This window comes from Aedes albopictus, chromosome 3, assembly GCF_035046485.1.
Source record: "Aedes albopictus strain Foshan chromosome 3, AalbF5, whole genome shotgun sequence".
Taxonomy (NCBI): domain Eukaryota; kingdom Metazoa; phylum Arthropoda; class Insecta; order Diptera; family Culicidae; genus Aedes; species Aedes albopictus.
Genome location: NC_085138.1, coordinates 381,204,655 through 381,230,088, shown reverse-complemented (window position 1 = coordinate 381,230,088; position 25,434 = coordinate 381,204,655). Strand labels below are relative to the sequence as shown.

General features: G+C 39.5%; 1 protein-coding gene and 1 pseudogene across 3 annotated transcripts in view; one reads left to right on the top strand and one right to left on the bottom strand.

Annotated features, from left to right (window-relative positions):
- Positions 1 to 25,434, top strand: part of LOC109399634 (gamma-aminobutyric acid receptor alpha-like) — a 225,860-nt gene that overhangs the window by 120,866 nt on the left and 79,560 nt on the right. For all 3 annotated transcript variants that reach the window (XM_062855816.1, XM_062855815.1, XM_062855814.1), the window contains 2 exons: positions 14,461 to 15,016; positions 15,402 to 15,469. In XM_062855816.1, the coding sequence (XP_062711800.1) occupies positions 14,695 to 15,016; positions 15,402 to 15,469 (390 nt within the window). In that variant the 5' untranslated portion in view covers positions 14,461 to 14,694. The remainder of the gene's footprint in view (positions 1 to 14,460; positions 15,017 to 15,401; positions 15,470 to 25,434) is intronic.
- On the bottom strand, positions 1,586 to 13,066 carry LOC134290958 (uncharacterized; annotated as a pseudogene).

Sequence of the window (25,434 nt, the reverse complement as noted above, 5' to 3'; positions counted from 1 at the left end):
CTTGCACCTTCAGCTACCGTTGGTCCGTCAAGAGGTCATCGTCCTTTTTTTATCTGTATTCGGTAGTGGGATTCGATCCCAGGTCCTCGGCGTCATAGTCAAGTGTTCTAACCATCACACCAGGACCGCTCCACTGACCATCGTCCTTTTGCATTCACTCATCTGGCAATCGTTTAACTCATTTGTCTATAACTCAGTTCAGAAGCTTGTTACTACTATATGATGCTCGGAAAATTTATAGGGTAGTGCTTTCCCTACAATTATCACCAAGGACACCATGTTCTAACTCTCATATTGCGCACTTAGTTCGCTACTGGACTCCGCACTTCTTAAGTGCGAAAGCCATCGGAGTGCGGGATGAAGTGCGAAACGTCAAAAATATGTCAAATGAAATGTCATTTTATGTTTTGTTTAGATTGCGGAAATTCACCGAGCCTGTTGCTGATAGCATTTGTAAACTCAACGAGTTCGCCGATAAAATAAGTTTTGCAACAATGTTTCCTAAATGTTCCAATAATATTATCTCCAATGTTCAGTTGCGGCGAGCTAGCGTGAACACGAAATACCACTGTTTATACGGGTATTATTTCCTCGGCTTATCAAGAGCCCGGCTTTCAGTGATCTACCGGAAAAGTAAAGCCACGATCTCCTGCTGGATCCATGAATACGAGGAAAACGGATTACTTACGGAAGTGCAACGGACAAGGGTGTTCCGAAAATTCAATGCCGAGCACCGAAATTGGATCGTTAAGCTGTACCTCTCAAATCCTGTGCTTTTCTTGGACGAATGCTGCGAACTGTTCCTGCAACGTTTTAACACAGCTATCAGTGCTGGTAGCGTCTGTCGTATACTACACGCTGAGGGCCTAACCTGGAAGGCCTTGGAGAGACGGACCATTCAAGTGAGAGAAGATCAAATCTTTCATTTCTTTTCCGAACTGAGCTCTATAGAATGGGATCTGTATCACTTAGTTTTTCTCGACGAAGTGTCTCTGGATAGCAATGCTACGCAATCGAGGCTATGGTGTAAAAAACAAGAAAATCATTTTTCGGGGTGAGTTTGTACAACGCCCAAGGGTTTCATTCCTTTGCTTCCTAGGACAGCAAGGAATGCTAGATAGCTTCCAGACAGAAGGGACGTTTACAAGGCAAATTTTTTTTCAATGCTGTCGATCATTTGCATTGAACAATGAACATGTACGTTGCTATCCTGGTCGCAATTCAATTTGGATGGCGCTCGCATTCATTGTGATGAAAACATCATTTACTATTTGCGGTCAATCGGAATCATTCCATTATTCCTCCCTCCATATTGTCCTTTTTTCAATCCAATCGAGATCATTTTTGGTCTAACAAAAGCTCAGATGCGTCGACAGTACAGAGAAAATGAAAATGAAAATGCACCTCACGTAGCTATTTCAGCATTTACTGAGTTTTCATCATTTGATTGCACCAAGCTCAATCGACAATGTGGTTATCTCCCGAATGGGGTCTTTGATCCCAGTATTGGTCTTTCGCAAAATACAAATAATTTGGATTTCGATGCTTCAGAGTAGTAATAAAAGAGATGAATTAAAAACAATTAAATGTGTTTTAGTTTATTCATTATGAGCTTAAAAATCATTGCTTACATGTGATCAATATCCAACATATCCGAAACATTTTCAGCAATTACGCGACTGAACTCATTCTCTTCCGGTCTCACAGCAGAACTCATCGCGCCTACAAGACTTTAGTTCAATGCTGCCCGAGCCCGCATATTCGCAATACGATTCTTCAATCGCTGTGCCAAACAAAGTAACTGGTCAGCATCTTCTTCCAACGCTTCTAACTCCGATGAAAATCCTTGATTGATTGTATTTGCCACTGACAGTCCACTTCGAACAAACTCTAGCGTTACAGCTTCGAGTATCGGGACGCTTCGAAAGAATTTCAAAAGATGTTGTGGTGGCATTTCAGACGTTCTACGTTCGCGTTCGTGAGTCGGCCCTGCATGAATGTAGTTTGCCCACAATCTCCACGCACTCGATTGACCTTGGAACTGGTTAACATGCTTGCGACGAAGTTCCTCAGCCAGTAAAGTAACAGCCTGGTTACTAGGTGCACCTGACCTGTCTGAGTTCTGATGCCGTACTAGTTGCTTCTCGACAGCTTCCCATAGCGACTTGCACGAAACTGAAGTAGAGTAAACGCGCACGTGAATACGGATTTCCTTTGATCGCCAGCTAGCAAGAAGTTTGCTTTTCACCTTGTCAATGCAATGCACCATTTTTTGCAATTCTTCCACCTTGGATCTACCTATATGCAATGTTTAGAATAACTGAAACATGGTTGCAACTATTGCACCACTGACACGTGCATTTTTTCAAGTGTTCCATTTACTGCCATGATGTTCACACAATCATCTAGGCATCCATGCTGATCTCACGCACCATCTTTCACTTAACTAATTAGTGATGTCAGCACCACATTTGAACAACATGCACCATTTTGGTATTTTGTATTTCAAAACTGTATTCCATGTGGTCTCCAGTTAGCCTAGTGGTTAAGGTTATGGATCGTCAATCCGGAGACGGCGGGTTCGATTCCCGTTCCGGTCGGGAAAATTTTCTCGACTCCCTGGGCATAGTGTATCATTGTACTTGCCTCACAATATACGAATTCATGCTATGGCAGGCAAAGAAAGCCCTTCAATTAATAACTGTGGAAGTGCTCAAAGAACACTAAGTTGAAGCGAGGCAGGCCAAGTCCTAGTGAGGACGTCGAGCCAGAAGAAGAAGAAGAAGAAGAAGATTCCATGTACGTGAATCAGGTTGACTTTAGCACCACATTGAATTCCAAGCACCATTTTTGCAATTCGTGCACCTAGCCATACACAATTTCGAGTGTCACTGACATCATGCACCTTCTTGGAAGCTTTCAATGCACCATCACGATGCACAATGGTCCGAATCCATGTTTTAGCAGGAAAAAAATCCGTATCTCTGTTTTCGTTAATTTTAGGCATTTAGTGTCTTCAGAGAAGTTGTTTGCATTTGTTTGCTGCATCTTTTCCAAAAATTTTTGATTAGGGTGGTCCTCGTCCAAACTCAAATCTGGAAAAGAATTTTTTAATTTTAAGTCATACGCGATCGAGTTCTTCAGAAAAATTGTAGGCAATGCTATTTCGAGCAACTTTGCTGAATACGTTGTTTATCTATCTCTTAATTTGAACATAGTAGGTCAATTTTAAGTTTTGACTTAGGGTGAGCCCCCCAAAAACGGTGTTTTCGCAATAACTTTTTTATTTGATTTTTTTTCGAAGCTGTGAGCTTTAGAGCATTTGAAAAGCAAGTAATGACGCATATTTGTTCTGAACATTGCATGTTGCTAGGTCTTGTCATTCAAATGTTATGGGCAATTTTGACTTAAAAACAACGATGTCTTCAAATGCTTATATCTCTAGGAGCTGGTAAAATAAAAAAAGTTCTTTAAGCGGCATTTGGAAGGTCACATATAAAGCCAAATTTGGAGCAAAAATTACGAAAACGTTATTTTTTAAATTGGAATAAATCGACTCCAAAAATCCCCTTAAAAAATCGAAAAGCTACATATAACTCATACAATTTCAAAGATAGAGTCCAACTGTCTTCGGAAAAAATGTGGGTTTTTACCATACCTAAAAGTTTCCCATACACGACTTTTTTGTAAAACGTGAAACAAAAGCTTGAAATTGATAATTTGTTTTTAAAGAATATCCCAACTAACAATTACTCTTTTTACAAGCACCTTTACGACGAATTAATTCAGCATGGTGCTGAATAACATTTGGATAATTTTCAGACACTACCTTTGTTCGGGTTTTGTTCACACAAATTTGGAGAAACAATAAAGCATAGTGTTGTGTACCAACTGAACTGTTTGTTGTTCAAAACATTTTACAAACTGATAGTAAAGCTGTTTTTCAGCTACTGCAAAAATGATTTAAAAAAATAAAATGCAAAATTTTTCAATTTCTACGAGAGTTTATGATTGACACTTTATACTGTGAACAACTATTGTGAAATAATAACTACAAATACATTTACCTAAATCAAGATTCGAACTCGAGACCCATCGATTGCCAGCCGCTTGCCTTCCTATCTGCGCCATCCTAGAGATGATGAATTGACGCGCTCAAATCAAAACGTAAACTTCCCGTGGTTGTATAATGATTACACTTTGACTCCTATTCAGCAGTGGTGAATAATGTTCTGTTTATGGTTAACAACTGAAGAACACGTTAATTCAGCTGCTGTTCAGTAAAAAAACACGTGTTTTTCATCCTGTACACTGAGTCGAAGTATGATGAAACGTAAGCGTTTATTTGACTTGTGAAAAACACATTGTACAGATACATGTTCTAATTTTTGCATGAACTTGACAAGAAGCAGAAAATGGTCTTGTTAAACTATTTTGTAAAGAAATATCTGCAAGTCGAATAAAAATATTTTTAAACGCTTGAAAAGTGTTTAAATTTATAATTGTTGATACCGATACGAAAGGTTGAACATTGACTACTTTTTCAATTGAAAACACATTTGTACAGTAATGTGTACAGCATAATTTTAGTTCAGCTATCATTACTATTATAAAGCAACAATTCAGCATGCATGCTGGTTTGCGGCTTGCGATTGTTAGTTGGGATAATCGTTCTGATTTCCTAGAAAAACATAGCATGTACCCCTAAGAATCAAATTTTTAATTTCAAGCTTTTGTTTCACGTTTTGCAAAAAACTCGTGTATGGAAAACTTGTAGGCATGGTAAAAACCTACATTTTTTCCGAAGGCAGTTTGACTCTATCTTTGAAATTGTATGAGTTATAAGTAGTTTTTTCAATTTTTAAGGGGATTTTTGGAGTCGATTCATTCCAATTTCAAAAATAACGTTCTCGTAATTTTTGCTCCAAATTTGGCTTTATATGTGACCTTCCAAATGCCGCTTAAAGAACTTTTTTTATTTTACCAGCTCCTAGAGATATAAGCATTTGAAGACATCGTTGTTTTTAAGTCAAAATTGCCCGTAACATTTGAATGACAAGACCTAGCAACGTGCAATGTTCAGAACAAATATGCGTCATTACTTGCTCTTCAAATGCTCCGAAGCTCACATCTTCGAAAAAAATCAAATAAAAAAGTTATTGCGAAAAAACCGTTTTTGGGTGGCTCACCCTAAGTCAAAACTTAAAATTGGCCTACTATGTTCAAATTAAGAGTTAGATAAACGGCGTATTCGGCAAAGTTGCTCGAAATAGCATTGCCTACAACTTCGCTGAAGAACTCGATCGCGTATGACTTAAAATTTAAAAGTTCTATTCCAGATTTGAGTTAAGACGAGGACCACCCTAATCAAAAATTTTTGAAAAAGATGCAGCAAACAAATGCAAACAACTTCTCTGAAGACACTAAATGCCTAAAATTAACGAAAACAGAGATACGGATTTTTTTCCTGCTAAAACATGGATTCGGACCATTGCAATGTTCACACGTTTTTTCTGGCTTTGGTCCTGCAGAACGATGAACTTATTCATGTCTTCAAAAACTGGCTCTTCATCAGCCCACGTTGGAACTTGCACGCCATTGTTTTCAATGAAAACCACCTCTCGGCACAAACCAGACTTTTATGCTTCCCAGATGCCAGTTAAAATATCATTAACGGTGTTCCCCAAAATCTTTCGCGTCGCTATCAATCCACCAGATGTTTCCCCGACAAATTTCCGCCTGTAAAATCATAGATTTAAAACTGTCCGTTGAAGATGAAATTATGATAATTGAATTTTTATTGGCTTTTCTCGGTGAACGTAATACTACTCAAAGAAAGAAGGAGTAACGAAAGTTGGCAAGTTGGAAAGTTGGCAGTTGGCAAGAAAGAATGAAACTCGGTTTAAATAAGATCATTTGGACACAATAGGAGCATACGAGATGAAAGCGCGAAAAAATCAAATAAGTAACGTTCGCTCGATATGAATCTCCGAACAAGTGTCACAGATCGATAGAACCGAAAGCAAAGCCGAACAACATTCAACAGATCACAACCACGATCTTTTTGCCTGTCTAGGGCTAGTAGTCATCATCAAACTACTAGTACCTAGCCGTTCAAACCCAGGACGTTAGGCAAAGGGGTCGTCGTTGTGATTGTGTTGTTCAATTATGGCCCTCTGTTAATTTTCAACTTCTATTCAATTTCTCTCGTCGCACACTTGCGATTCTATCCACCGTTTATTTCATTACTTCCGTTACTCCCTCCTTCTTTGAGTAGTATTACGTTCACCGAGAAAAGCCAATAAAAATTCAATTATCATAAAGTCATGCGGTGATTAAACTTAGAAAGGAAGATGAAATTAGTCGCACCTTCACTCAACTTGACTCTTTTGGATTCTCGGCTTTGATTTGAGGGACCTGGGAGCAATGTCGGATCGATTCCACTGTCATCGTTCGTTTTCGATTCATCTCCGTCCAAGACGTCGTCGTACACATATTCCGGAACGATATAGTCACCATCCAAGGCCTCCACAATGTACCCATCCTGCGTGTCATCCTCCTGATCTCCGTCGCTTGATGCTGTTGGGGAAGCTTTGTCACCGGGGGGATCCATGCAGTAGATGCTGGGAGCTACGAAATATCAGTCAGAAATATATTGGGTTTCCCGTAATTATTTAGACTTCTGTGATAATTTGAAAATCCACTGGATTAGCGACATTTCACATTAATCAAACTTATTTTGTTTACCTGATGTGCATCCGACGACGCTGCAATGAACTCAAGCGAACTTGCCTACGTACAGGCGCTGCGAAGTCGTGTGCGAAATTCGACTGTGATAATAATGAATTTGGACCGAGTCTAAATGGGTGCAAATGTCGCAATATACAAGAGGTTTTATATAATTTAACTTACCTAACTTTTTCACAATATTGCAAAGCACAGCTTAAAAACTGAATAGAAAACACCAATGTTTCTAAAGACTCACATTTGTTTTCGTTCGAAATGAAATCTTGGACCAAGCAGGCGTACACAAACAAAAACAACAGCGGTTTGTTTTGGTTTTGATGGAAAAAGGAAGGCAGGGCTGCCAAATCGCAGTATTTTTTTTTTCAATGGTAATTATTTTTTTATATTTTGGCAAGTGTAAAATTTCTTCGTTTCTGTGCACATCAGTGCAAAACAAGTTTACATAAAGCAAATATTAATATATTTACACATTATTATGCTCAAATAGAGGCAAATAAAGGGCAAATGCGAAACGTAAAAAAATAATTAAAAATAAAAACACTGTTATTTTTTTTTGTTTTTGGCAACAGTACCATTCTTCTGAAGTGCGACAATCAAACATCGACAAAAATCTAATAGGCGCCGCAAGGGACAATATTTACTCATCGTTCGTTGTGGGCGAAGAACTTTCAAATCGACGGTCTGAAATACTCTTGCCTACCTGAGCGATCTTCCTAGCAAGGTTTCCTGGGTATTATACTGCCCAAATCGCCTGATGTACGGGGTGTCATCGGCTCCAGCGATATGACAGAGGCAAATAGAGATCATTCTTCCGGACATTCCAGAGTTGTCCGTATTCTTGGACGTATACAGGTACCAACGACGAGGTCCACTTGCGTCGATTAGAAGAGGTTCTGTGTCGACTGAGTTACTACGACATTGTAGTCAACAAAGAAAACTGCGTCTTCTTTGCGGATAAGATCGAGTACTGTGGGTACGACATCGATCGGGATGACGTACACAAAGTGGCGTAAAAGGTGCAAAGGAATTCAAGAAATACGACGGCCGAAAACGAAGGACGAGGTCGTCGGTTGATCAACTACTACGGAAGGTTCTTTGAGAACCTAAGCATCCTGCTGTACATTTTGATCAATCTGCTGAAGATCAATGTATAGTTCAAGTGGACAAATGATTCCGAACAGTCATTCCTGGAAGTGAAGAAGAGAATACAGTCTGCGAATTACTTGGTGCATTACTCACCCGAGTTACCATTGCACAATGGTCCGAATCCACGTTTTAGCAGGAAAAAAATCCGTATCTCTGTTTTCGTTTATTTTAGGCGTTTGGTGTCTTCAGAGAAGTTGTTTGCATTTGTTTGCTGCATCTTTTCCAAAAATTTTTGATTAGGGTGGTCCTCGTCCTAATTAAATCTGGAAAAAAATTTTTTAATTTTAAGTCATACGCGATCGAGTTCTTCAGAAAAGTTGTAGGCAATGCTATTTCGAGCAACTTTGCTGAATGCGCCATTTATCTAGCTCTTAATTTGAACATAGTAGGTCAATTTTAAGTTTTGACTTAGGGTGAGCCACCCAAAAACGGGTTTTTCGCAATAACTTTTTTATTTGATTTTTTTCGAAGATGTGAGCTTCGGAGCATTTTAAGAGCAAGTAATGACGCATATTTGTTCTGAACATTGCATGTTGCTAGGTCTTGTCATTCAAATGTTATGGGCAATTTTGACTTAAAAACAACGATGTCTTCAAATGCTTATATCTCATGGAGCTGGTAAAATAAAAAAAGTTCTTTAAGCGGCATTTGGAAGGTCACATATAAAGCCATATGTGGAGTAAATATTACAAGAACGTTATTTTTGAAATTGGAATAAATCGACTCCAAAAATCCCCTTAAAAAATCGAAAAACTACTTATAACTCATACATTTTTCAAGATAGTGTCAAACTGTCTTCGGAAAAAATGTGGGTTTTTACCATACCTAAAAGTTTCCCATACACGACTTTTTTGTAAAACGTGAAACAAAAGCTTGAAATTGATAATTTGTTTTTAAAGAATATAATCGTTCTGATTTCCTAGAAAAACGTAGCATGTACCCCTAAGAATCAAATTATCAATTTCAAGCTTTTGTTTCACGTTTTGCAAAAAAAAATCGTGTATGGAAAACTTGTAGGCATGATAAAAACCTACATTTTTCGAAGACATTTTGACTCTATGTTTGAAATTGTATGAGTTATAAGTAGTTTTTTTTTTCAATTTTTAAGGGGATTTTTGGAGTCGATTTATTTCAATTATAAAAATAACGTTCTTTTAATATTTGCTCCAAATTTGGCTTTATATGTGACCTTCCAAATGCCGCTTAAAGAACTTTTTTTATTTTACCAGCTCCATGAGATATAAGCATTTGAAGACATCGTTGTTTTTAAGTCAAAATTGTCCATAACATTTGAATGACAAGACCTAGCAACATGCAATGTTCAGAACAAATATGCGTCACTACTTGCTCTCAGAGGCGTCTCGTGACTAGCAGACTGACCTGTTCTACAGATTACTATTTTACTAAATGAAAACACATTAGAGTTATATTATACTATGCTTGCTGTTTTTTTTGTTAATATTGTGATTTTTAACATAAGCTGATTTTTATCTTCTTGTTTGTTAACCATTTTCTGAATAATATCTTCCGCATTTTCATCGCAAATAATGATGCGATTCGCATTCAGAGGCGCCTTTGAGCGATTTCCGAAGTTTGGTATCTCACATACTTTTAGAAAATTTCGGTGGAATTTTCGGTGGAAGTCATTTTTTAACGTTCTTCACACACCGACGATACTTGTTTTTTTTTTCAATCATGTCCAACATGCTCTCTTTTCCGCAAATGTACGAAATTTCCACCTCCATAAATTGTTTTAGCTCGTATCATGACCTCAAATTTAAAATTTGGAAACCGTTGCCAACGAGTTAGAGCACATTCGGCACCCCCAGCTTCATCCACGCTGGATGTAATGCATAACAAGCGCGCACGACATTGGGTGTGCCAAAATGTGCTCTAGCTGCGCAAGTTGTTCTCAGCCTACGTAGAACGACAAACCGAGAAGCCACAATCCAAGCTTTCATTCATTTCTGGTTTTGCTACACACATGTAAACTTTCCACTGAAGAAGCTCTTTGCGTTTAGCTGTGTGCCTCTGGTATCCATCGCTTTTTTCTCTGAAGAGTATACCGAGCAGCATGCTAACAATCATTTACACACATTTGAGAACCTGATCGGTAAGCATAGCTGGCAAAGTATTTATTTAAATTGATTTAAATACTGTGCAATGAATGTTCCTTATTCCATTTTTTTAGATATTGTTAAATAATCCTTTAATTTCCAACAACGATACAACATACATTTTTTAGCATTCTAAAACTGTAAATTTTCAACATGATTTTAAAGACTTTAGTCGAATGCGCTTAGCGTGCGTGTACGCGTGAGAAGCAGGCGGGAAGTGAAAAATGGAAAGAAACGTTGACAACGTTGCTGCTGGTTCTAGACGAGTAGGGAACGTATGAGCGACAGAGTAAAGTGAAATGAATTCGAATGAACACTGCCATTCGGAGGCAAAAAAGGGAGGAAACGGTTGGTTTGGGAACAGCATCCATCGTTCGCATGAATCGGGGAACCGGTGGCATGTAGTTTCGAAGAGTCGAGCAAGAGAGAGCTGCGCAAGGCTGGCTCTCGCATGCTCTTGTTATATGGTTTCTGCCGGTGGATGGCTTGGAGTCGTCTTTCGTTCTTCATAAACCGGGAACGATGTTAGCGCCTTGTGTGCAAGTTGTTATGGGATATGTGCGGTGGGAGTTTTAAATTTAGTTTATTCTTTTGGTATATCTACTTAAAGAATATTTTGCGAGTTTTATTCTCAGCCTATACCCGTTCCAAGAACAGGTCGAACATGTGGACGAGGCGCCTCTGCTTGCTCTTCAAATGCTCTGAAGCTCACATCTTCGAAAACAATCAAATAAAAAAGTTATTGCGAAAAAACCGTTTTTGGGTGGCTCACCCTAAGTCAAAACTTAAAATTGACCTACTATGTTCAAATTAAGAGCTAGATAAACGGAGCATTCAGCAAAGTTGCTCGAAATAGCATTGCCTACAACTTTTCTGAAGAACTCGATCGCGTATGACTTAATATTAAAAAATTCTTTTCCAGATTTGAGTTAGGACGAGGACCACCCTAATCAAAAATTTTTGGAAAAGATGCAGCAAACAAATGCAAACAACTTCTCTGAAGACACCAAACGCCTAAAATTAACGAAAACAGAGATACGGATTTTTTTCCTGCTAAAACGTGGATTCGGACCATTGTGCATTGGTACTCGCTACAGATGCGTAGTCTTACGGGGTTGGCGCGGTCTTGAGCCAGCTGTATCCGGATAGCTCGGAGAGGCCCATCCAGTTTACTTCCCAGACTCTCAACAGCACTCAGCAAAAGTACATGCAAGTGGACCAAGCAGCTTATGCGATTGTGTCCCGCATCAAAAAGTTTTTTTCAATACCTATACGGGCGGAAGTTTGTGTTACTGACCGATATTCAAGCAATGACGAAGGTCTTTGGCGAGCATCGAGGCCGTTCGGTAATGTCTGCCCTACGGATGCAGCATTACGCAACGTTCCTACAATCATTCGATTACGAGGTTCGATTCCCAAGATCAGCAGATCATGCGAACACAGACGTCATATCTAGGATTCCGTTGAAGCAAATCGTTTCGAAAAACGTCGTTGAGTACCCGACTAGAAAATTCTAACAAAAATATAACATAATTATAACAAACCATGATATATATAACTCATTGCGATATAATCATGTTTAACATATTTGGTGTTTAAAAATATTATAACTTAATGTATCATAATATGTTATAAATGTTGTTCAATAACTCATTGTGAAATAATTTAGTTATGATTCTTTGACATTCAGAACATCATTTTACGAAATTGTATCAAAATATAATAGAAACTAGTTTTCTAGAAGCAAAAATTTATATCATATTGTGTTATAATTTTGATCTGATTATAACAAAATAGGTCATTATTTTGATTAGACCGGTGTACTTTTTGTTACAATTTTTGTTATTTTAACATTATCCTGCATCTAGTTTATAACATAATAAGTTATAGAAAAAAATCATAACATCATAACAAAATTGATATATTTTTCTAGTCGGGTAGTCCGTCATGATCGAGATGAACCAAATCGAAACGTTGTTGCCGTTGACAGCAGACAAGCTCTCACAAGCTACACTGAACGAAAACCCCCGCCATAAATTGAATGATTTTTGCCTCATCCGAGCCCCATGCCTATTTTCAGACAAGATTCGGATGATTTTTATTCGACCCAGTCTCCTTCAAAATCAAAACAATTTGAATGATGACCACCCCAAATAAAGATAATTTTCATTACAATTTTGAAGGTCAAAAAATGAATGATTTTCATTCCATTTCCTGTTTGATTTAATGTGGGATCTATTTTAAGTAAAAAATTATTTATAATTAAATTTAAAACGCAATGAAAACTCCAATCTATGAAGAAATTTACATATTTATTGTTATACACTTCAATTAAGCTTATCCGTCACTTCAATTGAGTTTGTTCATCACTATAAATATAAATAAAAAGGGATGTTTGTCACGAATCAGCTCGAAAACGATCAACCTAATGCACTCTGTTCCATCCGTCCAGAGCTCCGGACCGAGAGTTTAAAATAAATAATCAGGAAAATTGGAGAACCTCAAAATTCCAATTGCTTGTGGAATTTTCAATGAAACATTGCATTTCAGATCATAAATTTGCAACTGTAATTGTGAGCACTTTTTTGCGCACTGTGCCGCACATTTAAATCAAAATTGCAAGAAAACGATAAGAGCAAGAAGTTTGATGTCGAAGAACGAATTGTAGAGTGTAACAGGGACCACAACTTTGCCAAAAAAAAAAGCAATTTTAATTTATCACGCATGTTTCAAAGATAATTGACAAAAACAATTTAAAACACACAATTTTTAGCTATGATGCTCTAGAAAACTTAGTTATTCAACTAAACCAATCAATTCAAAGATGCCATTTGATAGAAAATTCAATAATCTTTCGAATAAGGACAATAATGAAGATTCAGATCAAGTTTAGAGGCAAATGCCGCATTGCGGTAAAGTCTCTTAAAAAAAATCAGATCAAGAAAGCAAGCAAAAGGAGTTTTAAATTTCATTTCAAATTATTATTTAGGATGACACATAGGGAAAGAAAAGGAAAACGTTGCGACCGTTACGATGTCGGACATACCTGATGTCATGTATGGGTGGCAGGATCGATCTTGGCACGGTTTAGTGGGCCACAGGTGGCATGCCGTAGGCCGTCGACGATTGCCGGTAGCAACCGGTCTTGAACAACGAACGGTGGATACCGTCCGCTCGACCCTTGTCGGGGGAGGTTCTTCGAGGCGGAGATTTGCCGGTGGATGGCAACCGTGGTCTTCCGAACGGTGGATAACGATCACTCGAGACACGTGGCGTACAGGTTAGACCCGTTAGGCTTCGGAAACCCGTGTTCGCAAAAGTTGTAGGCAATTTCACGTGGTGTGGCCTAGACGTAGACGGATCCGGCGGACTTGCAGTCCCAGATCGAGCAATGGACTAGAAGACCTGGTAGTGGGGAAAAGTATAGTTACGGCACCTTCCCACGTGTTCTGGTTCACCCTCACTGGACCGGGCTATCACTTCCGATCTTTCACGTCCCGCTGACCGGGTCGGTTTTTCCTATCACTTGCACTCGCGGAATCGATCACAGACGGCTTCTTTGGGTTTCGAGGCGTTTCTCCTCTGATGCTACAGAAACATTCAGTCTTGGCTGAAGAAGGATTGTTACTGGTTCTGCTTGTAAAAACGTAGAACACGATTAGATAGATAACTTTCCAACCACCGCGGAAGGAGGAAAGAAGAAGGATTCGATGATCAATAACGTCGAAGGCGGCCTTCAGGTCCGTGTAAACCGCATCAACTTGAGACCTGGCTTCCATATGACAAACACATGTGTTGATAAAATCCATCAGGTTTGTCGTAACAGAGCAGCCAGACATGAATCCGTGCTGGTTGGCTGAGATATAGTTTCTGGTAGTTGAAAGTAACGTTACTGACGATTATTTCGAAGAGCTTTGAATCCGCAGAAAGACTGGTGATTCCTCAGTAGTGCATTACATTTATTTTGACACCCTTCTTGAAAATGGGAAACATGAGAGATCCACAAATCGGGGAACTTCCTTTCCTACAAATGACAAGTACAATATACGACATAAAGGATCTGATAGAGCACCCACACATTTTCGTAAAATTACAGCTGGATTGTAGGCTTCGTGGCCGTGTGGTTAGCGGTGTCAGTCATATGGCCGTTTGTTTCGTAAGCTTCGGATTGTGGGAGAGTGTGTGAACTCATCACTGACTGAACGGATCATAGTTGAATGAGCATTAACCGTTATGTGGCCGGCAAACTTTTTGCTTTTTTCTACACCGTGTATTTTAAATGGGTGCTGGGTACCCGGGTACCCTGCCGGCCACATAAGGGTTAAGAACTGTGTGTACCTTATTTTTCAAATGAGCAATATATGATCACTATCTAGCACAAATTTCAACATTAAACTTTATTACAATATTCCACCTTAACAAATTTTCCATTGTTTCCACCCTTTGACAGACCACCCTTTGACAAAGATTAAAACCGCCTCATCAGCATCGTTCTAAGATAGTTGCAGTAATGGCGACTCATCGACCTTAAGAGCATTCTAAGCCACTGCAGCAGCATCCTGGCTGCATACCTCCGGATAGTGATTCAAGAAAAAGAAATCCTTGCGCAGCGTTCTGAAGGACCCACTATTCAAGTGATTCTTACGCTGCAGCACCACTACTACACGGTTCGTTCCGATCAAACATGGCCCCATCGACGATGGCATCGGGGCCTCCGCCAGTCCGGTGGTGGCCACCATGCTCCAGCAGCAGTAGCACCAGTGGCAGCAGCAGCACGACGACGGGCTTAATGAAAGCAAATTTATTCATTGCCATCAACCGAATCATCTTCAGTTCCTTCAGCAGTGCCGTGTTCGGGATTGGAACGTCCTTCTTCTGGGCCACCGCACCGGATGCCGTCGACGGGGCCATCCGGCTGACGCAACGTAACAATCACGGAAACATTTCCGAATTATTGGATAATTTATTGCGCGGCTACGACAACAGCATACGGCCCGATTTTGGCGGTGAGTACGGTGGGGAAGGGGTGGAAAGGGTGAAATAGATTTTCTTTTGTTGGGAGGTTTTGCAAGTCAATCGATTATTATAGAAGGAATGGAATGGTACACAGCTCGAAGCGATTTGTTTCTGTGAAATGACGCACATAACTGGATCGTTCCATACTGTAGGTACTGTAACATCAATGCATTTAATATATTTTTTAAAACGTTTACGTAAATAATGTAAAAAAATGTAGCTTAACTACAGTACTGTATTACCAATGCGGGTAAGAGTTGAAAGCTAACTTTCCACCCGTCCGATATCAGCTTCCCATTTCTTTGTTGAAAGTGAATATGTGCTGTAACCCGACTCAAGTCTTTTCTCTCATCGTTTCTCTCCATGTAACACCAGGACCGCCCGCAGTGATAGAAGTTGACATCATGGTACGAAGCATGGGACCGATCTCGGAAGTTGACATGGTAAGTTAAAATACTTCTTACAAATACTCTGCTCACATTTCATCGGTCTCGATATACCTGAAAGTTAAACTTCATGAACATTTCTGACAAAACTATATCGAAAGCTACTTCAAAGTGTTCCATAAGCTATTCGAGGTTGAATCGCAATTCACGCGAAATAACCTTCCACCAACCGCAGGTACTCATATCCCCACCCGGACCCGAAGCACCATTGTTCAGTCTGGAACAAATGGCGGGGAAAGTTTTCCCGCTAAACTTTTTTTCCAAGCTACAGAAATTTCATTTCATCCTTTCATAGTTATTACAGGCCAACCAACCCCACTTCGCACAATGTAAGTCAAACGACCACCACTGACTCTGACTAACTGATGATTGGCTCCACTTGTTGTGAGTCTGTCTGTCAGCTGTTGGCTCGTGGTGGTACGCAGGAGATGGAAACCACATTAAAAGAATCGAAAATCCATCACTTCCGAGCGGCGAGCCTGCTCCCTTTTTCTCCGTTGGGAAACTCGGGTAAGTCTGGGTGCCTATAGGTACCAAACGCAACCACAATGAACCGCAGCACCTTACCGTCTGTTGTCGGTCGGTCGGTACTATACACCGAAACGATTGTGGTTTCACAGTTGCTGCCGTAGTTATATTGTTGTTGTGGTTGTTGTACAATTTGTAAAACTCAATCGACTTTGTAGAGCAGCATGATGCGGAACGGAGGAGGAGGACGTGGAAAAGTTTATTATTGTATTTTCCAGCTCTGAGCTTTATTTCATCTTCTTTGATGGAATGATGACCTCGGTAGTGATGAAAATAAAATAGGGAGAGAGTTTTTGCATGCTTTAATGCATGAAACGTGGTCATTATGACAGAACTTTGCTAAATTGTGTGAAACCGGAGTTTTTGGCAACACTGCTGCTCTGATACTAGGGTTTGGGTACTAGTAGTGGACCCCCTAAGCCATCGAAATTTACTTCTGCGGCTTTTTAGCTATGTTAAGGCAGTGGATTGTTCCAAAGTGGATTTTTTTAACAAGTTTCACGTCCCCTTTTTATGTTAAGACCGTCAAACATACAACATTTATAAATTATTCCAGTGAAATACGCATTTGAAAATACGCATCGATGTTTCCTATAATGGACACCACCGGGGTCCATTATAGGATTATTTACAAATATCTTGGCGCCTATAGTGGACCCCCCATTTGATTTCCATGTTAGCTGTCACGCCGCCGACGGTGCCTATAGTGGACCCTCCCTGAGTGTGCGTATAGTGGACCCTTTTGAGTGTTTACATTCATCAAATAGTTAAAATAACCGATTGTTTCGGCCACTGGGTCATTTGTTTGCCAGTAACTGCTGTAATTGATGTTCCCCCGGTGGAAGTTGCCTGGAAACAGTTGATTTGGGCATTTATATTTGAGTTTTTCTGAAGGGGGTCCACTATAGGCGCAGGGTCCACTACTAGCACACAACCCCTATGTGTTGTGAATAGCGGTTAAACAAATTCGCGATAGTGGAATGTAATCGTTTTCGTTTATACCTCGAAGCAATCCCAGTTAGATCCTGAGTACAATCCGCGACCCTATACGCGTTATCTAGTTCCGTTGAAGTGTTCCTGGAGTGTAATTGCTTTTGCAAAATCTGTGCATTTCATTGCTTCCGAGAGGACATTGCTACCGACAAACGATAAGTGTGCTATCTTGCTCATACCTACGGATACGCACTGCAACATACTTCGAAACCAAAATGTCGCTTCATCGTACTCCGCCAACAACAAGTTACAACAATTCGAAGCGCGTACGATCAGATGAAGATGTTGATGAAAACCCTGAGCCTCTGACTTTGGAGGCAATTATGGAGGCTATGAATCATCATTTCACCCAAACTCGAGCACGGATTGAAGAAATCAATGTCAACATCAGCGGGAAAATAGACACCGTCAGAGCTGAGCTGGATGGAAAACTTGAAGCTGTGTTACACGACATCAGCACCTTCAAGGCAGACTGCAGTACGAAGCTTAACAGTCATGAAGAAGCACTGTGGTGTGTTTTGAACGAGAGAGTGGATGAAATTTCACACACTATCAGTGGCCTCGATAATAGGAATGAGTTAATTGTGAGTGGAATCCCGTACCTGCAAGACGAAAATTTGAGATCGTATTTCAACGCTATGTGGAAGCATATGGGGCTGCCTGAAGTTACTCCGTCGGTAGACGTCCGGCGACTGAGATCGAGCAACCAAAACGATGGCCTTGTAGTACTGCAGTTTGCGCTCCGGAACAATCGTGATGACTTCTACAGCAGCTACCTTCGTAAACGAGATTTGAAACTGTGTCATCTGGGCATACACTCACCTCGTCGTGTTTACGTGAACGAAAACTTGACGGTCACAGCACGCAAGATAAAAGCATCGGCTTTGCATCTAAAGATCGAGATTATGTCAACTTTAATACAAGAACACTGCAGAATGCCATTCTCTCCATTCCGTGGGGTCTGTTCTACGAAATGCACGATCCAAATGAGCTGGTCAGTTTCTTCAATTCTCACGTGAAGCGCATCCACGATAATTGCATTCCTCTTCGTACATGCAAGTGTCGTGAATCGTCAAACTTGTGGTTCAGTATCGAAATTCGGAAGGCTATGCTGGAACGTGACCTGGCTTATAAAGATTGTGTCAGGGCATCGAGCACAACTAGAGACCAAGCGCGGCGCCGTTACAACATCTTGAGGAACAGAACAAATACTATGGTTGCGGCTGCAAAAACCCGATATTTAAATCGTTTCCTGAACAGCCAGGTTCCAGCAAAGGTTCTCTGGAAACTGCGTGTGAGTTTCATGCTGATGATGTTAATCGCACGTTTTTGTCAAGTTGTGTCCAAAGCAACGACCATAGTGGACCGATACGATCATCTCCATCTTCAAGTTCGCCCCACAGTTTTTCGTTCCAGCCAGTGCACTGCCGTGTGCAGCATAGTTGTCCCATGTTCTATGGGAATCCCTATTAACATGGGACAACTATGCTGCACACGGCAGTGCAGTACTGGGAAGTGGTTAATGCCATCTGTAATATAAATTCGAATGCAACCGGTATGGATAGCTTGCCGATTAAATTTATTAAGATTATTCTCCCATTAGTTGCGCAACATATTACCTATATGTTCAACAGCATTATTGAAACTTCTGTTTTTCCATCATGCTGGAAGCATGCGAAGATTCTGCCATTGCGGAAAAAAACGCACGTGAATGCTTTGACAAATCTCAGACCGATCAGCATCTTGTGCGCATTATCTAAAGCATTCGAGAAGCTTCTCAAACAACAGATGACATCTTTCATCGCTGAGCACAATTTGCTAACAGAGTATCAAGCTGGTTTTTGTAAAGGGCAAAGCATCCAAACTGCAACGGTTCGCGTGTACGACGATATGGCAAAAACTATTGACAAGAGAGGAATTGCCATATTATTGCTGCTTGACTTTTCCAATGCTTTCAACACGATTCCTCATAAAAAAAAAACTCTGTACCAAATTAGAAACACAATTCAACTTTGGTGCTTCAGCCGTTAACTTGATAGAATCGCGTTGAAAGAGCGAACCCAGACTGTGTACTGCGGAAACCAACGATCTGAGCGTGGCTTGTTTACCTCCGGCGTTCCCCAGGGATCAGTGCTAGGTCCTCTATTGTTTTTCTGCCACGTCAATGATTTGCCTACCGTTCTCAAATATTGCTCGATACAAATGTATGCGGACGACGTTTAACTGTTCATCTGCCGCCTTGGACCATGTTCCCGCCAGCTAATCAGGATGGTTATGGAGTGGTCTCGACGCAACCAGCTGTTTGTTAACCAATCGAAGAGCAAGGCAATGTTCGTGAAGGGACGTCGAAGAAATGCTGTTCAACTCGGTTCACTACCCTCCATCATTATCGATGGACAGATCATTGAGCGGACGGAAAGTGCTACGAATCTTGGTTTCGTGTTTCAAACGGACCTAGAGTGGGATAGTCTTGTAAACCAAAAAAAAATTATGCAAGCCTCCGATCGCTGTACTGTTGCACTGCTGTAGGAACTAGACTGAAACTGTTTAAGGCTCTAATTCTTCCTCATTTCTTGTTCGGCGAACTACTACACGTTAGACCAAGTGCCAGTGCCATGAGCAGACTGCGTGTCGCTCTGAATTCTTGTGTACGATATGTTTATGAACTAAACCGATACGCACACGTAAGTCAACTGCAGAAACATTTGATTGGATGTCCATTCGAGAACTTTTACGCATACCGCTGATGTTTATTCCTGCGCAAGTTAATTAAAACGAGTTCCCCGCCAGCACTCCATCAGAAGTTGTTACCGTTCCAAGGACGTCGCTTGCAGAATCTAATAATCCTACCAAACAGCTCGATGTGCTACTTCAACACTTTGTTCGTTCGAGGTGTGGTAAATTACAACATGTTACCTCCTGTGGTAGAGCGCTCAGTATCGGAAACTGTTTTTAAAAGGGGCTGTCTAGAGTTTTGGAACCGAGACTAGTGTATAAGAATTTATAGTATATGTATTTTATGTAATTGATAAGTTTTTATTGTGTACCACCCGATTGAACCGCAGGTAGCAATCAAAAAAAGGTTCACCTTTACGCTACTGGTAAATAAACAAACAAACAAACAAACAAGCATCTCGCTCAAGAGAACGTTAGCGATGGCCAAATAGACAGTGACGCTAAACAAAAAGATTAATTCAGAGCACGGCTTGGTTCCATTGTTTGACAGTCATCAATTACGTTAATCTTGTTCCTGAGTGCAACTTCATTGTTACCATTCAAAAAATATTCTAAGGCCTCGTCCATCTGGTTGGGTTTAGGGACAAAACGTCGAATGCTAAAACGTCGAAAGGGACAAAACGTCGAAAGGACAAAACGTCGAAAATGAGTAATCTAAGCAAATAGTGAGTTTTTTATACTTTTAAAGGAAACTCATTCTTTCACTTGCACCAGCCAACTAGTTCAGAGAAGGCCTTCTTGAGACTCCCTGAAACAACACCTCAGGGTCGGCATTTTTTCATGACCAGTTCTTCGCGGGTAGGGAATATTCGCACTGTCTTTATCCTTTCCTTACTTCTTCGATGCCTATTCTACTGTGTTGCATTTGAACTGAACGCGAGCCAAAAGTTAACTGAGCTTGGATGTGTCATCAAATCTTAATTCCGTACTGACCAAGGTCCTGCCCTAGGACATTGTGGCGCATCTGCATACATGCGTTGTTGCACGAAAATTCCAACAGAACAGACGCTCCTGAATCTATCGGAAGTCAGAAGGACAACAGTGCCCAGGCTGCATTACCAGCTGAGCACACAACTCTTAGCTGGCGGTGGCGGTCTTTGTCATCGCTTCTTCGCGGCTAAATTATAAGTGGAAATGTTTTGAGGTTTTAGCAACACTCACATCTCTTAGTAGTTTTATGGCAATAAAGTAGCAGTTATGAAGCTTGTTAACCAAACCATTTGAAATGCTACGCAACTGCTGTCAGATTTTAAGTAGCATTCCAATTGTTAATATAGGGCAGTTGAGCGGTGGAACTGCTATGATACGGCAGTAAACAGGTCGAATGCAGATATGAAACAGAAATACAGCTTATTCAAATGCTTATTTATTACCTGGGTAGGTACATATAAGAACTAATAAGGTAATAGAATTATGTGGCCATCAAATTGGGACATTTTATGTAAATTATAAAAAATCCCGGGATATACATGATTTTTTGTCCTTAATCCCGGTACACGGAAAACGGCTGGGAAATTGACACTCTAGACCTGTCATATCCATTCACCTCGGCTGCAGTGTAAGCTCAACTATTTTCTTCTTCAAACTCGTCGAGCTCCATGGGTACATTAAACATTATACCTTTTCTCAATTTGATGATCACCAGGAAGGAAGATGGCACGCTGAAATTCCGTGTATAGCGCAAACCTTAATCGAATGATAGGTATATTACTTCTGATTCCAATCATTTTTGCGCTCAGAAGCAAGCCACTTTAACCTTCACGTACCCGACCCCCAACATCTCATTTTCAAAATGCTGGCATTTCGTCAATTTTTATTCATTTTTTTTAAGTCGCTCTTTATCGATCATAAATTAGTGCAAGTTCATTACAACGAAATGGTCATGCAATATCCGGAACCATTCCGGAGATATTCCGGATTGTACTGGGGTCAGGGAGGCTGCCGAAATGACTAAAAATGATTATTTCGTGTGTTATTGTGTTTGAACAATCGATTTTCATCGGAATTTTCATTGCGAACAATAAAACACAACTGCGATAATCAGATTTGAATAAGTTGACCCCTCCGGATCACCATGACAGGTTCCGCGGGGGCCTCATTTGGGACACTTCTGGTTTTCATCCAAAACATGTCGTGCGACATATCAAACTTCATGATTTCGAATGACTGAGTCATAAACGATACCCTGAAGTCTGTATCAACTAATATGGTTACCCCGGAACATCTAGCATAGGAGGAATTCCACGGAGTCATGTCAGTCGATCCTGAGCGACCATTTCAAAAATATCTGAAACTTTGCACAGTTTTTCAATTTCATCTAAATCGCCATTTTTCGATATTAAACCTTCATATTCACTCACGACTAACTTTTCAAAAGGGTGTATGCAAAAATTGTTCAAAAATATTCTAAAAGCTGTACAGCAAAAACGGATTGTTCGATTGTTATGAATTTTTCAGCAAAGTTAGATAACTAAATGATGATTCCTTGAAAAATATACACCGTAAAAAATTTCTTTTTTTACTTTAAAAAATTATGATCTTTGTCACAAAAACTCAAATATCTCAAAACCCTATCTTTTTACCAACGTCAAATTTTTAGGGAAAATGGCCCATTTTATTAGCTATCTACCATAAAATTTTTGTGATGTTAAACTGATAAACAAAAAAGTTATGACATTTCAAACATTTCACAATTTTTACATTTAGTAACAAAAAATTTTTTTTTTCTGTGTAAATTATTTCGAGAATTAAATTTTGATGCTGATTTTATTGTAAAGGCTACCGCCTGAATTAAACAAGTTGTTTTTATGATATTTTTGTTTGATTATTCATAATTACTATATGTAGTATCTATTTGAACTTAGAGTGTCATAATTTTTATTGTACGTGACTGGTGAAAAAATCCCTTGATAGTGTTGAAAAGTTGTTGTTATAAGAAAAATGGAATTAAACTTATTTTTAAGACAAAATCTGGAAATAAAAGTTTTATATACGCGTATACGTCTAGTTTATCTGCAAAAAAAAATACCTCTTAGAGAACAGACTTTATGATCGGAAGAATGCGAGTAACTTCAACAACAACAAATGCATGAGAGGTACATACCACAGACAAACAGACGAAACGCCTAGAACAATTTTCGTGAAAATCCATCGCCCAGTTCACACTACCACCACCTGGTGGCAATGTTTCACGAAACACTGCATTTTGCAATATCGTCATCAGAAGGCGCTAGTGTGAAACGTCAAACGCACGATGGTTGCTCTTCTGGTTATGAATGCCACAACCAAGATTCAAAATGATCGTTAAAGGCGTGGTCAATGAAAATTTCGTCAGTGTTACGTTTGTTTGTCTGTATACATACCATGACAATGCTCACGAAAAAGCAAAAAAATACTACCGCTATGGATATTAAAAATTTTATAGTAAATTTTTTCTTCAGCCAAGCAAACAACACTAAACTAGTCAGTTAAAACTAATAAGTGATTTTGTTTATTATAATCTAACGAACAATATGAACAGTCGCTTTCTCAAAGGTCTTCAACTCAACGCTCTTTTGTAGATCGTTTGATGAAAAAAAAGTTCAAAAGAGTTACAAAATCTCACCGAAAGTACCATAGATAAACTGAAAGAGACTGGTTATGCCCAAATGTCCACATTGAATACAAATTTACACATTTGCACGTCCTGCCGTCTAGACTTTGACAAACGAGCCATCTGTATATCATCGGTAAAGCAGGGCGCAAGAAGTTCGGAAACGACAACAACTGAGAAATTGCCAGAAGTGCTAAGTGCAGAGAGTCATGCCACCGTACCATCAGCGACATCTGCTTAAACAATTTAATCACGCCCCTTTTCAAAAATGTTTTGAAATATTATTCAACATCTATACTCATTTCAATATTTTTAACGTTGCAAAACACGCTTTCAACATTCATCTTGAAGAAGAGGGAAAACACTTGTCCTTCAATGTAACAGCAAATTAATGAATAAACGACTAATGCGCGGAGGGCGTGATAAAATCGGAACATTACTGTACATATTCGACACCAACATTTCAAAAGGGCGTAACTGCTTTTGCAACCAATGCCTTCTCACAGAGCTGTGGGTCGTATTTCATTCATCTCACGCAATTCACATCCATTAATCGAAAGAGGAGGATTTTATCTTTCTATGTGTGCTAGTGGATTGCTCGAGAGGGATGGGATACGCTCCACAGCTTTGTGAGAAGGCATTGGTTGTAAATGCAGTTACGCCCTTTTGAAATGTTGGTGCCGATATAATATACATTACACATAATTAAAACAGCTTGTTTTACTCACGCAAGGCCATTAACAATAAAATCAGCTTCGAACTACGATTTCCGGCCGAAATAATTTACACTGAAAAAAAAATTATTACTAAATGTGAAAATTGTGAAATGTTTGAATTGTCATAACTTTTTTGTTTATTAGTTTATAATCACCAAATTTTTATGGTAGATTGCTAATACAATGGACCGTTTTCCCTAAAAAAAAACGTTGGTAAAAAGATAGGGTTTTGAGATATTTGAGTTTTTGTGACAAAAATGATATTTTTTAATGTTAAAAAAAGATTTTTTTTTCACAGTGTATATTTTCTTAGGAATCACCATTTAGTTATCTAACTTTGCTGAACAATAAAATCAGCATCAAACTGCGATTTCTGACCGAAATAATTTACACAGAAAAAAAAAATTTACCAAATGTGAAAATTGTGAAATGTTTGAAATGTTACAACTTTTTTGTTTATTAGTTTACCATCACCAAATTTTTATGGTAGATTGCTAATACAATGGTCCGTCTTCCCTAAAAAAATACGTTGGTAAAAAGATAGGGTTTTGAGTTATTTGAGTTTTTGTGGCAAAAAATATATTTTTCATGTTAAAAAAGATTTTTTTCACAGTGTTTATTTTCTAAGGAATTACCATTTAGTTGTCTAACTACGACGACGACCGAAACGACTGTTGTACGTTTAATTTCTCCGCCGATATATTTACGTTTGTTTTTTGAGTATTCCGGTGATATTATTGCTTCAACTGCGTCTACTTTGTAGAAATTTGCCAGCACTATCGTTTTCTAGTGGACATATTGCGATAAAGACCTATTTCAACCGTGAAATGTCCGAATTAAAATCAACGGTGCGCGAGAAAGATGTAAAGTGCAAAAAATGCTCCATTTGTATTTACACCGAGTTCAAGCTGTATTCTGTGTGCAGTGGTCCTTGTGGTGGTTCATTTCACATATCATGCATTGATATGAGCAAAGAACAACTGCGAAACCGAACGCAAGGTGTGTTATGGATGTGCGCAGAATGTCGGCTTTTTACGATTGGAGAAACGCCCAGTTTAAGCCGCCAGCTCCCGTCGACACAAGTCAAATACATTCGGATATAGCTGAACTGAAAGCCCAGGTATCAGTAATTTTAGATACTCTGCAGCGAACCACCGTGAATGATAACTCATCAGCAAACGTGTCTATACGCCATTCGACTCCGATCAGTTCTGTGATGCAAAACGGAACAAACGAAACCTACGGCTACGAAGGGGAACGAAATCAGAACGATCGAATAGAGCAAAGCGATGACAGACAAACTATACCGGATGATCGCTGTTTTTCGTTGCTGTTGACCAACATCGACAACGCCACTTCAGAGAGTGATATTACGACTATGGTTTCTCGATGTCTGG